The following is a 17,670-nucleotide window of genomic DNA, read 5'->3' on the forward strand; positions in this document are numbered from 1 at the left end:
ATTCTCCTACACATAGGTACATGTACATGGAGTTCTAACTCCTAGCGGTTATTTCAAGCCCTGTATTGTTATTAAGTGAGACGTAAATCTGTCTCCCTGAAATTTAAATCTGAGCTAGTTATAAAGAAAGCGTTCTAACAGACTCGCTTACCTTTATAAAACAGCGACAACGTGTTCGACCATGTAACACTGTCCTGACTCACTGCTGACTGGCGACTGACCGGTGGTTATTTCAAGCTAAGCCCTGTATTCGTATAAAGTGAGACGCGTATATGCAATCCTGCATTGTACAGCTTAGCCAGATGTAAAAACGGCATTGAAATAGACTCTCTTACGTTTATAAAACAGCGAAAATGTCTTCGACAATAAATCACATGTACGCCGCCATTACCGTGTTTACACTAGAGCCCATTCTTCGCAGTCCGGTAACCACAGTAACGCTGGCGAGGAAGGAAAGAACGTTGGAACGTCGGACCGCGGGAACGACGGAGCAAACCAAAACGGATGGCTTTTTCAAATGATACGGAATATCCCTAGCTTTTTGACAGGCCAGCCTTCGGTCGATTTTGAAAATCGTCGGGGAGAGGACACTCTACACAAGGTTAGATATAGGCGGGAATGCTTGTAACACACGCGGTATACATGAAACGTGAAACTGCAAGGCTAATCGAACTGCGTAAAAAGCTTAATGCGGCAGAGACATGATAGAGACCAATCCGAGAGTCAGAAATGCATAACTGGAGACAGCTGTTTCGGACTATTTAGTCTTTGTCAGTACAGTATAATGCCACAGAGAACAGAATGTGCAGCCAACGCGAGTCAACCGTTACAATCCTTGTGCGCCCCCCGGGGGGACTCCTATATGAAACGGACGGGGATGCTCGTCGGAAATTTTGAAAACAACCCCTAAGACAGATCGGAAACTCGTACAATATAATTAAAAGTACGTTTATATAATGACAGGAACGCCTAAGATACAGAAGATTGTGTGACATTTCCGTGAGTGTAATGCACCTATCAATGTTAAGCCGCTGGGGCGGGGGGGGGGGGGAGGCCGGGCATAGGCGGGGGATTTGACAGCAAGTATTTGCCCGTAGTGGGGACTTTTGACCGTTGCAAAAGTAATCAGTACACGAAATAGTGAACTAAGAAGATAAAAATACACACATTTTCCAATAAATGTTAACTTTTCCTTAAAATTGTTCTCCTTATTTTTTTTATCTACTTATTACTCATGCAACTTCTTTTCTCTTTATAAAAGGAAAGCTGATGTCGGTCTTGATTACGACAAATGGAACCGTATCTGCTTTACATGGAGCAACACCAACGGAGACTAAAAGTTCTACAAGGATGGCGTGTTCGTAGGCAGTGGTTCAGGCTTTAATGTAGGCGGCAAAATTAGCTCCGGAGGTGTCAGCGTGATCGGACACGACCAAGACACTCGTGGAGGAGGCTTCGAAGAAAGGGAATCGTTTGTTGGCGAAGTGACGGAGGTAAATTTATGAGGCACCGTTCTGTCTGCGAGTGACATTGCTGCCCAGTACAGCAACTGCCACGTTACCCAAGGATCAGTGAACTGGTGGTCCCAGTTTAAAGATGGCGTTCATGGCGGAGTTGTGGTAGTGGAGCCATGATCCAATCCGTTTTCCACAGCAGGATCCAGTAAGGTGTTGGGCAATTAATGGGTTAAACAGATTCAACAATGACTTTCCGACTGTTGTTTTGTATTACTCTCAAAACGTGCATTGATGTTTTGATGTAATATTTGCTGGTAGCAAGATTAGCATGAGATGCACTCATGCTATTTGGTTAATGACGAAAGAAGATCACCGTATTGAATAGAGAAAAATGAATATTTAAAAAAAGGATCCTTATGCAACTGATGATGTGTATAAAGTGTTATCATAATATGAAACCTTAAAGTCGGTTTCCCTCGCGTTTTTATTTATCTCTGTCCCGCTAAACCTTACTATAACAAGAGAGTATCGTGTCGCAAGAAAAAAGAAATCGAAATGTCAACCTCGTTCCCAGGGTCTCTCTCTCCCCGCCACCAAAGGGCGAGAGATTCTTTTTCTGCGTTCAACGATAATTGGAAAAATACCAGCCAGAAAATAGAGGACTGTGAACAGTCTAGATAATTTAAACAAATATAATCATATGCCGGTTTCTTAATAACAAGCATCATGTGATCTAATAGGGCTTTACATATTACTGAATCAAATCTTTTTTTTCGATGCTATATCGCGTATCAAGCCTTTTAAAATTTCAAATCTCGTTCCCAAAAAATAAATAAATTTCAACTCCAACGAAAAAAACATCAAACGCACTAGCTCTAATCATATTTGCTCTTCGTTTGAGGTGCGTCAAACAAGGTTTTAGCACCTTTTCATGAGTTAAAAGTTTTCCATGTTCATTTATATTTTAAAATATAAGCATTCCGAAATGAAAAAAGGTAGAATTTAAGGCAAATATCGCTAAAATAAACGGAATAACAGTTTGATTAACGTAATAAAAAGAGTTGAGTAAAAATAAATGAAAATGCGGCCAAGTGACAAGTTTATCCTCCGCTAACTAACGCCTAGGTTTCTCTGCATAATTGTGACAAAATATGGTCATATAGTAAATGGCACTAAAATTTATACATCCAAAATAAACAATTCTTGTATTTCGTTTTTTTTTTACTCACACTGTAACACCAGTATCACCTTTCCAAAGGCGGTATTTACAAAAGTCGAGCTAACAAGGGGATTAAATAATAAAAGTTTAAGCCAAAGACTGGATTTTGACTTTCTAGTGATCTAGAGCTGTAGTTAAAACTATTGTGATATTAATACGGTGAAAGAAAGCAAAAATGTATCGCTTTCATTTCATCCGGGAGCTATTATTAACCAAAGCTACAGTCTTTGTTTCACAACAGCTGCCACCAACTGTGTAAAGTAAAAAAATAATAGGTATAAAGCGTAGAAAAAAACGTACAATTGCCCTTAAAACATCTTAATTGTAAACTTTGTAAAGACATTAAATAAGGCAAGCTCTCCAGTGCGTGCGTTTCTTTCTTCTTATTGCGGGTTCCATTTTATACCGGATGCATCCAAACGATTTCTAAAACAAAGCTCTCAAGTGAAAAAGTCGTGAAACAATTTAAATTGATATGGACACACTGGATTGACAGTTCACCATTCTAAAGATTTAAAAATATAACAATTTGACCAAGAGAACAGAACAATGCAGGCAAGAAAAGGATGATTTGGTTGTCAATGAAACAAGATTGATAAGAAGGAATTTCCTTATGTCGATCATTTGTGTTCAAAGCGACTGCTCAGTATCTTACACAATAGGCAATTTAGTAACGCGTAATTGGTTTTTACTTTTTTTCCAATCAGATATGCAACCTTCAAAGCTTTGTGATATGTTCACTTCCAGAACAAGGCTTTTTTTGTGATTAAAATAATACGAAAAAAGGATTTTGGAACGATGATAGGGAAGAAGAAAAGCACGCCAGACAATAATAACGCTTTAGAAATCAACGTAACAAAATTGTAACCAAACTTGTGCTTCAAGCAACTACTAAGTACCTCACACAATACAACTGACCATAGGCATTTTAAAAAGCATAAAGAATTATCCACGGGATGTGTCATATATAGTTGGTTTAACTCGTCAGTTAGTCCAATCTACCAGTTAATCAGGGGAAGCGTCGCTTCCAAGTTTTAAACTTACGTCCACTTCCGTTTGGCCAGGACTTGCGGGCACTTGCGTTGACATGCTCTGAACATGCGATGACTTGCGTTCACTTTGGTCGAGATCAAATTTGCATGCAAGCCGGCGCCGGCAAACTTTCACCGTTTGGCTTCCCAACGCAAGTCAACGCAAGTCTAACTGTATTGCTGTTTGTTTCAAGTACTTGTACTGAATTGTAGCGCGCACAATAGCATAACTTGCGTGCAGCTGCAAGTAAACTTACGAGTCCGTTTAGCCACCCAGCACAGGCCTCATACAAGTTCAACTTGCGGCTAAACATTCAGTTCCAAAACAAGATTCTTCTACAAAAAACAGAAAAACAACGAAACAGGAAATTCAATCTAGTTAATAGCAAACAAGTGGTCAATGAAACCATACCAATAAGTAGGAATGCACGTGCGCCCCTCGGGCAATATCACACATGAAGTATCTTACACAATAAAACAAATTATTATAAACGGGTAATTGGTTTTTACTTCTTTTCCAATCAAATATACCACCTTCAAAGCTTTGTGATATGTTCACTTCCAGAACAAGGCTATTTTGTGAAGTAAAAAATAAATATAAAAGAATTAAGAAAATGGGAACGATTCATGATATAATGTTTAAAATGTTAACTTGGCATAGGCAAGAAAGAAAGCACGTCAGAAAAAAACACTTTAAGTAGCCAATGTTGAGTACCTTACACAATACAACTGACAATAGGCATAAAGGCACAACAAAATTATCCACGGGTTTGATTAAAGTTGGTTTTACACGACACTTAGTGCAATCCTTCTCTAAACTTTGTTAAATATTCATTTTCAAAACAATGTTCTTCTACGAAGAACATAAAAAAAGAAACAGGAAAATCAAGCCAGTCAATAGCAAAACGGTGGTCGATGAAACCATAACAAAACGCAGGTATGCATGTGCACCCCTCAGGCAATAGCACACGTAAAGTAAGCCGACAATTAATGCAAGGGACTAATTTAAGGGGTAAAATTGATTTACCACTTTGACTTGCCTTTGAAAATTTCCAGCAAGTCTTTTTTAAATTTTTTTCTTAGTCCCACAATATGGTTCTTTTGAGTGGTGAAACTATGAAAAATAATAGAGAAGGTAACGATGTAAACTTGGCTTAGACAATAAATAATGTACGCTGGACAATAATGGTTTGGTAGTCAATGAAACTATACTAACAAGTAGGAATTTTCGTTTACGGTCATTTGTGTTCCACGCGCGAGGCTGCCAGGTGCCTTACGCAATAGCACCTACTTATTGTGCACATTTCAGAGACACTCTCGCCATTTTCAGTGAGTACACGGAGAAGGCACTTGCTCACACGTCGGCTCGGACCCGTTGAACCAAGCTTAAGGGAAAAGGTAGGAATTAAAACAAGTAACAATACAATGGTTTTATTTTAAATGTATCGATGAAGACCAATGAAGCGAGTTCAGTTGGACACTTTCCCTAAAGCATTTATGTTTTTTTAAAACGCCAATGGCAAAACACTTGCTCAAAGATGATTCTCACGTTTAAATCTAAATGTTTAAGTCTGAGGCATGGCTGGTTAAATATATCCTATAAAGATAACGCAATGAATTATAACCTGGACGCTCCTAAACTTGCAGAGTTACTTTCTTCTTCAGTGAAACTTGAATTAGCTTTTATGTCCAGAACCAAGCCGTACTAACAACTCGCACTCAGGTGACTCGGCCTTTCATTCATAAGGTCATTTAACAGGCTGGAATACTGATGGAAACTGAAGGAAATCTGGCAAGACGGGCTAGGCACTTACTCCAAAAACCCAAAATATTGTGGCTAGAAGTTTATCGTAGCAAAAAGATCTCTTCCTTAGCCAATCCAGCTCCCCCTTGCTGAATCGAAGTGGAAGCGCGCACATGAGGAGGTCGAAAAAAGAGATCGGTATAGCGATCATTTTATAAGCTCTACATACAATACAATACAATGTAATTTTATTGTCCATACGTGGGACGAGGTCTCCCTCAATGTCCGAGCCAGAGGCTCATGTATAAAACGTAGGACTAAAATTAAAACAGACTTAAGTATATGCTATTAAAACTATAAAAAAATTATCCCACCCATTAAAAAAAAGAAAAGAATGAAAAACAAGAACAATACTAATACCACCCCCTCCCCTTACCCCATACTGTATAATTAGTAACATGCATGTTCTGTATAATACCGATAAAATTTATTCAGCTGTTATGAAGGTTTCGGCTAAGTTCTTTCTGAGTCCTGAAAATTTAGATGTAGGTGAAGGGGTATTTAAGACTGCTTTTTTTTTTTTACACATGCTGGATTTAATATCACTACTTTTATAATTTTTGTTTTATCAGCTCCATAAATAGCGAAGAGAAATGAAGTTCGCTTGTATCACTTTCCTGCTCGTGGGTTTGCTCATTTCTATGGATACCACAGATTCTTGCACTCCTTCTAATGGTAAGTTAACAAGACGCACTTTACACTGTCTACGTCTGCCGTTTTAAATTTAAACAATTTATTTTTCACACGACCCCACAACCTGAAACCTTTAAAAACTATTGTGGTAAAGACTATCAGCAATATTAGGAGGCAGCGTGGCCGAATGATTAGGACGCAGGCCTTGTAACCGGGACGTCCCAGGTTTAACCCTCCCCACTGCCACTGGAAAGATTTGTGTTCAGTGGCCCTGAATTCAAATCACCAGGCTTTGTAAATAGCCAACTGGTCAGCCTCCTGCCAGCTGGGATTTTAGCTAGTTTCCATTTAGAGATACCCAAATTAGCACAGCAGTGATAGATACATTGAAACTTAAATAAAGTGATTAAATTTTTTATTTATTTCCTTTTTACTTTTTATCGAGTGAGCCATTTCTACAAAGCGGGGCCGAGCAGTAATATAGATGCTAATTATATCCAGTTTCCTTTTTAGCAAAACAAACAAACTAAATTCGTTCATGTATAGTGTTCGCAAATAGGGTAGCTAAACTGAATAAACAAATATCAAAAGGTTTCAAAATTATAATAATTTCATCGGGTATATATTTTGGAGTACTTTAATACGGTGATTTTTTTAAATTCATTTTCACCAAAATTTACAACAGTACTATACCTAACACAAAAATCAACCATATCTTAATTACAACACTTGCTTACAGCTTGAACACAGGTAAATAATAATAAAAAAAAATTACGACACCTTTTAAAAAAAATTAGACATGGAATTTCGAAGACCTAAATAAAGAATAACTGAATTACATACACCAATCTGAACATACATCTTAATTACAACACTTACATATAAAACTGTGAAATATATTTTAAACCGCTGCCCTGATCCAATCAGAAAAAAAAAAAAGAAACAGCCAACCAATCGGAACTGGAAACCATTTAACTTTTCACGCTTGCCTTATTTTCTTGATTAAACGTGGGCCCTTAATAAACGCCGGGTCTCCAAGCTGTATTTGAAAATTAACCCCTTAAACATTTATTCAAGGTGTAAAATGCTTTGGAAGCCGGTAATGTCTACATTTATGGCTGTCAAAAATAATGAATTAAAATGATTTCTTAGAAAAATAGGGTTGAATAAACTATTGGAATCAAATAAACGCCGGCTCTATCGGACCAAGTTTGAAATAAACGCCAGGGGAGTTAAATCGAGAAAATGCGGTATTTCTTGCTGGCTGGCAAGACTTCAATCAACGCTTCAATCGAGGCGTTTCAAACGTTTTTAAAGCTTTATATGATTATAACAACAGAATAGCTGAAAATTCTATGAAAAAACAATTTGTCAATCTTTTCATCTAGGTGAAGAGGAATTGCAGAAACTCGCGCGAAGCAACCCAGGTGGCGAAGTGCCGGATATAAGTTGGTCTGCGTCGAGCAAAACCCGCTATGTTCAGCCAATAATAATTTTAAAATGATTTGTTTTTATTAATTTGGAGTCGAGACAGTTTTTGACGGTTTTTGTCCAGAGTTTATTTAGGCAATACCTAATCGACACTAGAAGTGTTTACAATGCCTTTTGCAATTATTAAAATAGCAACACAGAAGTGTTCTGGGGTGAAAATAAAGTATGTTTTTGGCCCTTTTCCGAACTCGTTTTAAAATGAGCCAAATTACAACCAAGAACATCAACTCTATCGTTATATTACATCGGAACGTTCTCTTTCCGCAGAGTACCGAATGATTTTTCAAGAGCACACCACCACAGATTACGCCATAAAAGAAAACTCTATCGTGTATGATTTGGACGCAGCAACAGTGTGCTTTTTTGCGAAAGACACAGACAATGACAAACCTTACAGTGCATCTGGTGCGAGCGAGTGCGTATATAGCTACAATGATGGTGGATCAAAGTGGGGAAATGCGTTGATGCTTTGTACAACTCCCAGTTTAAATGTTTGGCTCGGTGACGGCGATGTGAGGTACTGACTATACTTCGCAATATTCCTGTGAATTTGCGAAAGAAATATAGTAGAACCCCGGCAACTCGAACTCTAAAGGGAAACGAAAAACAGTTCGAGTTAGCGGGGTTTCGAGTTATCGGGTTCGATTAAATAAATATTTAATTTGCCAAGTTAATAATTGATAGTTTGCTGATTTTTCAGCACTTCATATTAATCATATATCGTATAATGTAAATAAAACTTATCTCGTCAGAGATAAGAGTGTAAAATGGCTGACAAGTACGTCATCTGTTCGTTGCTCTAATCATTGGACATCCATCGCGAGTTGCAAGAATCGGAATTCCAGTTATCGGGGTAAATTTGACCCAAATTTTGATCAAGGGAAACGAAATTTACTTCGAGTTAGGGGTGTTTTCGAGATATCCGAGCCGGGTAAAAATAACTGACAATTGTTGAGTCAAATCAAACGCAGAGTGGAAGTTAGTTCGAGTTATCCGAGTTCGAGTTACCGGGGTTTTACTGTACTGTACTGTTCAGCTGTTTCTTACTTTAAGTCTTTTGAACAAGTAAACGTGCGCTTGAATATTGCAAATGCTTATTTACATCAAAGCAAGGATAAATCAAGAATATAAATATGTATACTTTTGGTCTTAATCTTCCTTAGTAAAGCCCGGCTTACACGGGCAATTTTTTATGTGTCATTTTTTATGTGACAAATATATTTGTGTAGATGACACAACAATTATTTGTCAGCAGTCCAAAGATTATTATTATACATTAGAATTACTTTGAAACATGTGATTGGTCGAGAGCATTCAGTCAATATACAGTGGCATGTGAACTTGACATGATAACCAGGGGCGTAGCCAGCCTATAGGCCCGTAGGCCCGGGCCTACAAATTTTTCGACCCGCTCGTATTTTGAAAAGGTACAATTAGTAAAATTCAGGCTGAAACGCTTTCAAGATGAAATAGAAAACAATTTGTAACGTACCATAGCATTACAGTAGAAGCCCGGTAACTCGAACTTGGATAACTCGAACACAACGCTAACCCGAACTTGCTTCCATTAACCTTGGATTTGATCTCACTTTTCAGTCGTTTTTACTCGGTTAACTCGAACTCGGATAACTCGAAAACCCCGCTAACTCGAACCAAATTTCGTTTCCCTTGATAGATATTTGGGTCAAATTTACCCCGATAACTCGAATTCCAGTTCTTGGAACTTGCCATGGTGCCCATTGATTAGAGCAATGAACAGATCGCGTATTTGACTGCCATTTCCCACTCTTATCATAAGCATGTATAGTTGTGTTAGAGTTTATGACGAGATTAGTTCAATATGCACTGTACTGTTTTATACTGAAGTGCTGAAAAATCAGTAAACTATCAATTATTAACTTGGCAAGTTAAATATTCAATCAACCCCGATAACTTGAAACCCTGCTAACTAGAACTGTACAGGCCCGCAAATGATCCCGACCCACAAATGATCCCGGGACCGCAAATGATCCCAAATTGGACCGCAAATGATCCCAGTACCGGAAATGATTTGTGTAAATGATACAACAGAATACTTGGAATGGCGTGGACTTTATGAATCGTCTATGGATGTATTTTTATAAAAGACCAAGTGCCTCAGGCATAATAAAACGCAACGATTAAAAACGGTGAAAATAACCCGCGAAATAACAAAATTAACATGTGGCTATCTAAGTTTTTCATTTAGAAAACGCACCTAAAAAATAAACATGAATCTTCGAAGACGCCTCTGCTGTCTAATTAGTCACTTCCTGGCAATGCTGCCTCGGTAGACCCGAGCCTCCTTTTCCTTGGAAACGCACAAAATTTCTACATGCGAATTTTGGAGTTTATGACAGATTTTGAAACCGTTATTTGAAAACACATTTTCCTTCACAATTCGTTCTTGCAAATATAAAATGAAATACAGTAAACGGTTACAGCGTCTCTGAGCTGGGTAAATTTATTTGCATACCGCACGCATAGAGCTGTCAACTTTTGCACGTGCAAATTTCTTACTGTCAATTAATCTGTACTGAAAGCTACGCGAAAATGAAGTCAGTTTTTGAGAGAATTTTTAGTTGCCTGTGTCAGAATTTATTTCAGTGACTTGATGAAGACATTTAAAGAAAAAAATATATATATATATATATATTGATACAGTTGTGGTTTTGAATTTACTTTAGTAAATCGTTCAAATACGGCACATTCTCTCGCGTTAATTGTTTTTCTTATTGTTGTATTATTAATAAAGAAATGGATTAAATAAATTTAAATCCCCTGTCCAAATTCTTTAGTCCATGCATATCCAACTTTTACGGTTAGGCGACTGTTTCCGGTCCGAGGATCATTTGCGGTTCAATTTTGGGATCATTTGCTGTCCCGGGATCATTTGCGATCCAATTTGGCAGGGTCGTAACCAGGTATATTTTTTTATCGCTGATCCCAAATTTTAGCTCTAAATTTTGATTCCTGATCCCTAAAATGTGGCACCATTTGATCCCTGATTCCATTCTGATCCGATCTGATTGGCCGATCCGGATCCCATGACTTGTGACCCGGGATCCCGGGTCCATGATCCCGATCCCGAGGCTGTGATCCGGATCCCAAGGCTGTGATCCCCGATCCCAAGGCTGTGATCCCTGATCCCATATACCTGGTTACGACCCTGAATTTGGGGATCATTTGCGGGTCGGGATCATTTGCGGGCCTGTACAGAACTGCTTTTGGTTTCCCTTAGTTCGAGTTACTGGGGTTCTACTGAATATATATTCGCAACTACCCTTTCGCGATGAGATCAAGGCACATCTAGCACTGAAATGCAAACTCGGGAGCTTTCTAGACTAGTCAGGTGACAGACAAACGCACAATTGCATCCGCCAGAGAGGACGAGTATACGGTTTATGTTGAATTGAGTGAAAAGTGGCGCAGTTACTTCCTGTTATAATTAAGGTGCTGTAAAATACACATAAGATAAGAACAAAATGAAGGAAAAGGCATTTTCGAGAGTCTTAATCCAACCAAACCTTTCTTGGCGGACCTCCTCCGCCCCTAACACCTCGAAGAGCAACACGATTGACCAGGCCTACAACTTTTCAAAAAGCTGGCTACGCCCCTGATAACCCAATATCTGCAGCAGATATTGGGTTATCATGTCGAGTTCAAAGTCCGCCTAGTTTCCAAGCCCCTCGTCTGTGAAGTGCTGTCAAACTTTTAAAAATATGGCTGAGCGATTCGCCTCCGTTTCCAAAGAGAAATTGAAAGTTTTGATCAAGAATAAAGATTCTAAAAACACCAAGAGATCAACAAAAACAAGTGTAAAAATTCTGAATGATTATTTGAGGGAGAAGAACCTGGAGGAACCACAAGATAAAACCGCTTTGGCCAATGCTCTGACGAAGTTTTACGCCGGCGCTAAAAAAAGCGATGGCAAATTGTTTGAAAACGTATAATAAAACAATTATTGAATTCGTTTTTCGCATGATATTGTGAATTATCAAAACCTCGTGTCTGTGTTATCTGCCTCAGCCTGTCTGTGTTATCAAAGCCCGAGGTGTGTTAACACAGACCGAGGTCTGTGTTATCTGCCTCAGCCTTCGGCTTCGGCAGATAACACAGGCTGAGGCAGATAACACAGACCTCGGTTTTGATAATTCACGATATCATGCTCAACCTCATCCAATAATTGCTTATTATAATGCGCCAGTAATGACCTAAGACAGCAGAGATACGCACAGAGATATGCGCGCACAGTGCTCAGTGGGAATTTGGGAGATTGGGGACCAAATATGCTGACGCAATATTTGCCACATTTTATATGACAAGTCGTTAACATGAGCAATTTTCGTATGTGACAACTTTTATTTGTCACATAAAACCTAGCTAACTCGCCAGCTTGTCAACACAAATATTTGTAACGAGGGGGTACTGGAATATCGCTTCAGTTTTCAAGAGTAACCAGCACAGGAAATTGTGAATTAAAAAGATCAAAAAAGCATAGAATTACCAAATAATCTGATTTTCCCTTAAAATTAATCTTTTAATTTTTTCTAGTTGTTTTTCCTCTAATTTCTTTTCTCTTTTTAAAAGGTATGCTGACGTCGTGCTTGATTATGGAAAATGGAACCATATCTGCTTCACATGGAGCAACACCAACGGAGACTATAAGTTCTACAAGGATGGTGTGGTCGTAGGCAGTGGTACAGGCTTTAATGTAGGCGGTACAATCAGCTCCGGAGGTGTAAGCGTGATCGGACACGACCAAGACACTCTTGGAGGAGGCTTCGAAGAAAGGGAATCGTTTGTTGGCGAAGTGACGGAGGTAAATGTATGGGGCGTTGTTCTCTCCGAAAGTGATATTGTTGCCCAAGCCAGCAACTGCCACGTCACCCAAGGATCAGTGAACTGGTGGTCTCAGTTTAAAGATAGTGTTCATGGCGGAGTTGTGGTAGTGGAGCCATGATCCAATCCGCTTTCTACAAGAGGATCCAGTAAGGTGTTGGGCAATAAATGGGCTTAAACAGATTCAACAATGACTTCCCGACTGTTGTTTTGTATTACTCTCAAAACATGCATTGATGTTTTGATGTAATATTTGCTGTAGCAAGATAAGCATGAGACGCACCCATGCTATGTGGTTGATAACGAAAGAAGATCATTGTATTGAATAAAGAAAAATGAATATTTAAAATAAAGGATCCTTATGCAACTGATGATGTGTGTAAAGTGTTATCATAATATGAAAACTTTAAAGTCGGTTCCCCCCTTTTTTTATCTCTGCCCTTAACCTAACTATAACAAGAAAGTATCATGTCGCTAGAAAAAAGAAATTGAAATGCACACTTCAAGCGTTACACTAATTGTTTTCAGCCTCTGTAGCCTTTTTCAAATGTCACAAAATATAATGATTACAAATTATTTTCAGAGAGTTTGTACGTTCAAGTATTGTAATCCCCAAGTTACCTCGCATCTATTCTGGATAAGATACTCCCTCAGATTTCATTCAATAACAGCTTTTGGCAATTTCAGAATATTTTTTCCCTAAATTGTAAACGTTATCATGCAGAGAACAGACTAAACCAGGTTAAGCAAAATGAAAATCAACAACTGGAAACTAAAAAGCTTAATTTTACACAGGGTTCAAGTTAAAATTCATTGTGATAAATTTAAAGTTAACAAATATCCGTTGGCAAGTTCTACGAAGACAACAATTTTAAACCGTTGTCTAACTAAACGGCCATTCAACGTGTCTTATCTTTGGTGTGAATGAGGAATTATACCTTTCACGGCCTTTCAAGCCTTTTAAAAGTTCTAATCTCGTTCCCAAGTAATTAAATATCAACTCCGACGAAAAAAACATCAAAAGCACTCTCTCTAATCATATTTGCTCTTCGTTTGAGGTGCGTCAAACAAGGTTTTAAGGTGACTCGATCGAAATAAATGACGTGCTGTATGCTTGTCAAAAATGTCTAATTACTTCACCATTTCTGACTCGATTTCCCTCAGACTTTCGCATTTTACTCGAAATTTATCGAAGATTAATACACACGCCAATATGTCGATGTAATGATTGCGAGTTTTGTGCGATGCTACTTTTATTGCACACACCTATTTGGATAAAACTGCTATTTACAGAAAACTGAGCGCTAGGATTTAGTTTAAACTACTGCAATTAGCTCATTATAACATCATATTATGACTTTCTAAGTTTCCGAGAAATCGTCGGAACAGAAACCTCGATACAATTTGATCATCAAAAAGTTAATCTCGGGCAAGCCTCGAGGCTTGGAACGCTCCAGCTCTTCCACATTTCGCCCAAAAGTACCATAACCGAAGACAAAGAAAGTTCAATTCAACAGTTTTGTTAGCTCCAAATCACATTCGGCTATTTGCAACGATGAAAAAGTTTGAGCAAATACTATAAACTCACCATTTGCGTCAAAATGTAGGAAGGTCGCCAAATTAACGTTTTTCTAAATTACATGAAAACTATCCGTACGAATTCCTTAAAACAACCGGAACATTAAATTGAACATCTTACACAAATTTTGTGCTACTCTACATTTCTGGAGCTGCCTTGATATGGATGAATTATTTTTTTAAAGTGAAGCACTACTCCAACTCTCTATTGAACACGGCCATGTTGTCGTTTGAATTCTACAGCTGACGCTATGCAAATTTCCTTGGATTTGATTAGAATTTGAAGAATTCACACATGGATAAGGGGGGTGCATTTTACCCCACAAGACAGCAGTTATTTGAATAACAATAAACAGACTACAATGCGTTAATTTCAACTTTAGTACCAACCCTTTTCAAATTTCATGTGGCATAAATTAAGGACACCTCTTACATCAGAACATGAAGCAACTGAACACTGTCAATGCACCCCCCTTATCCATGTGCAAATTTTTCAAATTCTCGTAAATTCCAAGGAAATTTGCATAGCGTTAGCTGCAGAATCCAAACAACAACATGGCCGTGTTCACAATAGGGTTGGAGTAGTGCTTCACTTTAAAACATTATATCATCCAAATCAAGGCAGCTCCAGAAACGTAAAGCAGCGCAAAGTTTGTGTAAGATGTTCAAATTAATGGTCCGGTTGTTTTAAGCAATTCGTACGGTTAGTTTTCATGCAATTTAGAAAAACGTTAATTTGGCGACCTTCCTACATTTTAACGCAACTGGTGAGTTTATAATATTTGCTCAAACTTTTTCATCGTTGTAAATAGCCGAATGTGATTTGGAGCTAACAAAACTGATGAATTGAACTTTCTTTGTCTTCGGTTATGGTACTTTTGGGTAAAATGTGGAAGAGCTGGAGCGTTCCAAACCTTGAAGTTTGCCCGAGATTAATATTTTGATGATCAAATTGTATCGAGGTTTCTGTTCCGACGATTTCTCGGAAACTTAGAGAGTCATAATAAGATGTTATAATGAGTTAATTGCAGAAGTTTAAACGAAATCCTAGCGCTCAGTTTTCTGTAAATAGCAGTTTTATCCAAATAGGTGTGTTCAATAAAGTTAACATCGCGCAAAACTCACGATAATTACATGAAAATATTGACGTGTGTATTATTCTTCGATAAATTTCGAGTAAAATGCGAAAGTTTGAAGGAAATCGAGTCAGAAATGGTGAAGTTATAAGACATTTTTGAAAGGCATACAGCACGTCATTTATTTCGATCGAGTCACCTTAACACCTTTTCAAGAGTTTAAAGTTTTCCATGTTCATTTATATTATAAAATATACGCTTTACGAAATTAAATGAAAAAAGGTTGAATTTAAGACACATATCGCTAAAGTAAACGGAATAACAGTTTGATGAACGTAATGAAAAGAGTCGAGTAAAAATAAATGAAAATGCGGCTAAGTGACAAGTTTATCCTCCGCTGACTAACTCTTAGGTTTGTTTGCATAATTGTGACAAAAAATTGTCATATAGTAAATGGCAGTAAAACTTATACAGCCGACTGCCTATAACTCGAACCCTCGCTAACTCGAACCTCGCGCTAACTCGAACCAAAATCGCTTTCCCCTGGATTTCCGTCATACGTTTACTGTAATTTTACCGCTCGGTAGCTCGAACCCTCGATAACTCAAATCTCCCGCTAACTCGAACCAACTTTCGTTTCCCTTCAGGTCATTTTCTATATAATTTACCCTCGATAACTCAAACAATGTCTGTCCGGCAATACATGAGAAGTCAAAACAAACAGCGTGCTGTAGTCTAAAATGTTGAAATTATTTTGAAATAAAAACGTGCACGAGTTAGAATGCCCCTCAAAACACGAAATGTGCTACACAATTGACATGCTACAGACGTTCAGTTTGTTTGTGGAGGCCCGGGTGTGGAGGTTGATACCGATTCTTCCAAATCCGACCTTAGAAAACTTAAAAGGATTATCGCCAGGGCGAATTTCTCATAAAATAAATCGCATACACCCTGTAGCAGTAGCCTATAGCATTAGCGTTGTTCCCTTTGAAACCTGCAAAGTTCACAGCAATTAAATTTGCTTTGTTTTACGTTACATTCTGATGTATACCCGACAGTGATTTGGAACTGAATATGTTGTCCCTTTCTCTTTCGGCTTATCTATACTCTAATTAAATCTGTTTATTTAAAATGTAGTGGTCTACACTGTTCTATGAATAGAGAATCAGTAAACACACTTTTTTTTCTTATTTCCGGTAACTTGTTTTCAACTCCCGATAACTCGAGCCATTTTTAATTTTCTTTGAAGTTTCGAGTCATCGGGAGGCAACTGTACATCCAAAATAAGCAATTCATGTATTTTGTTTTTTAATCACACTGTAACACCAGTATCACCTTACCAAAGGCGGTATCTGCAAACGTGGAGTTAACAAGGGGATTAATTAATAAAAGTCTGAGCCAAGGACTGGATTTTGACTTTCTAGTGATCTAGAGATGTAGTTAAAACTATTGTGATATTAATACAGTGAAAGATAACAAAAATGTATCGCTTTCATTTCCTCCGGGAGCTATTATTACCCAAAGCTACAGTCTTTGTTTCACAACAGCTGTCACCAACTGTGTGAAGTAAAAAAAAAATAATCAGAGGTGTAAAGAGTAGAAAAAAAAAACGTACAATTACCCTAAAAAACATCTTAATTGTAAACTTTGTAAAGACACTAAATATGGCAAGCTCTCCAGTGCGTGCGTTTCTTTTTTCTTATTGCGGGTTCCATTTTTGATCCGATCCGACGATTTCTAGAACAAAGCTCTCAAGTGAAAAAATTATTATCCCAACGATTTCTAGAGCAAAGCTCCCAAGTGAGAAAGTGGTGAAACAATGTAAATTGATAGGGACACACTGGATTGACAGCTCACCATTCTAAAGATTTAAAAATATAACAATTTGACCAAGAGAACAGAACAATGCAGGCAAGAGAAGGATGATTTGGTTGTCAATAAAAAGACAAGATTGATAAGAAGGAATTTCCTTATGTCGATCATTTGTGTCAGTTCAAAGCGACTGCTCAGTATCTTACACAATAGGCAATTTAGTAACGCGTAATTGCTTTTTACTTTTTTCCAATCAGATATGCAACCTTCAAAGCTTTGTGATATGTTCACTTCCAGAACAAGGCTCTTTTGTGATTAAAATAATACGAAAAAAGGATTTTGGAACGAGGATAGGGACGAAGAAAAGCACGCCAGACAATAACGCTTTAAAAAATCAACGTAACAAAATTGTAACCACACTTGTGCTTTAAGCAACTACTAAGTACCTCACACAATACAGATGACAATAGGCATTTTAAAAGGCATAAAAAATTATCCACGAGATGTGTCATATATAGTCGGTTTAACTCGTCAGTTAGTCCAATCTACTTAGTTAATCAGGGGAAGCGTCGCTTCCAAGTTTTAAACTTGCGTCCACTTCCGTTTGGCTAGACTTGCGGGCACTTGCGTCAGGGGAAGCGTCGCTTCCAAGTTTTAAACTTGCGTCCACTTCCGTTGGCAGACTGTGGGCACTTGCGTCAGTTGACAT

At 38.0% G+C, this 17,670-nt stretch overlaps 2 protein-coding genes and 1 pseudogene across 3 annotated transcripts in view; 1 reads left to right on the top strand and 2 right to left on the bottom strand.

The window, feature by feature from the left end:
• The window catches only part of LOC144655393 (uncharacterized), a 200,824-nt gene that overhangs the window by 115,093 nt on the left and 68,061 nt on the right, over positions 1 to 17,670 (bottom strand). The window lies entirely within an intron of this gene.
• The window catches only part of LOC144655389 (uncharacterized), a 170,230-nt pseudogene that overhangs the window by 38,557 nt on the left and 114,003 nt on the right, over positions 1 to 17,670 (bottom strand). Inside the window, exon 2 of the transcript XR_013571083.1 lies at positions 152 to 209. The product of XR_013571083.1 is annotated as an uncharacterized LOC144655389 (transcript). The remainder of the gene's footprint in view (positions 1 to 151; positions 210 to 17,670) is intronic.
• LOC144654035 (neuronal pentraxin-1-like) lies at positions 6,105 to 12,835 on the top strand. Its single transcript, XM_078514151.1, has 4 exons — positions 6,105 to 6,186; positions 7,533 to 7,592; positions 7,903 to 8,152; positions 12,244 to 12,835. The coding sequence occupies exons 1-4, from the start codon at positions 6,105 to 6,107 to the stop codon at positions 12,614 to 12,616; spliced, it is 765 nt and encodes a 254-aa protein (XP_078370277.1). The 3' UTR covers positions 12,617 to 12,835.

This window comes from Oculina patagonica, chromosome 5 (assembly GCF_052425735.1).
Source record: "Oculina patagonica isolate OP01 chromosome 5, crgOcupat, whole genome shotgun sequence".
NCBI lineage: Eukaryota > Metazoa > Cnidaria > Anthozoa > Scleractinia > Oculinidae > Oculina > Oculina patagonica.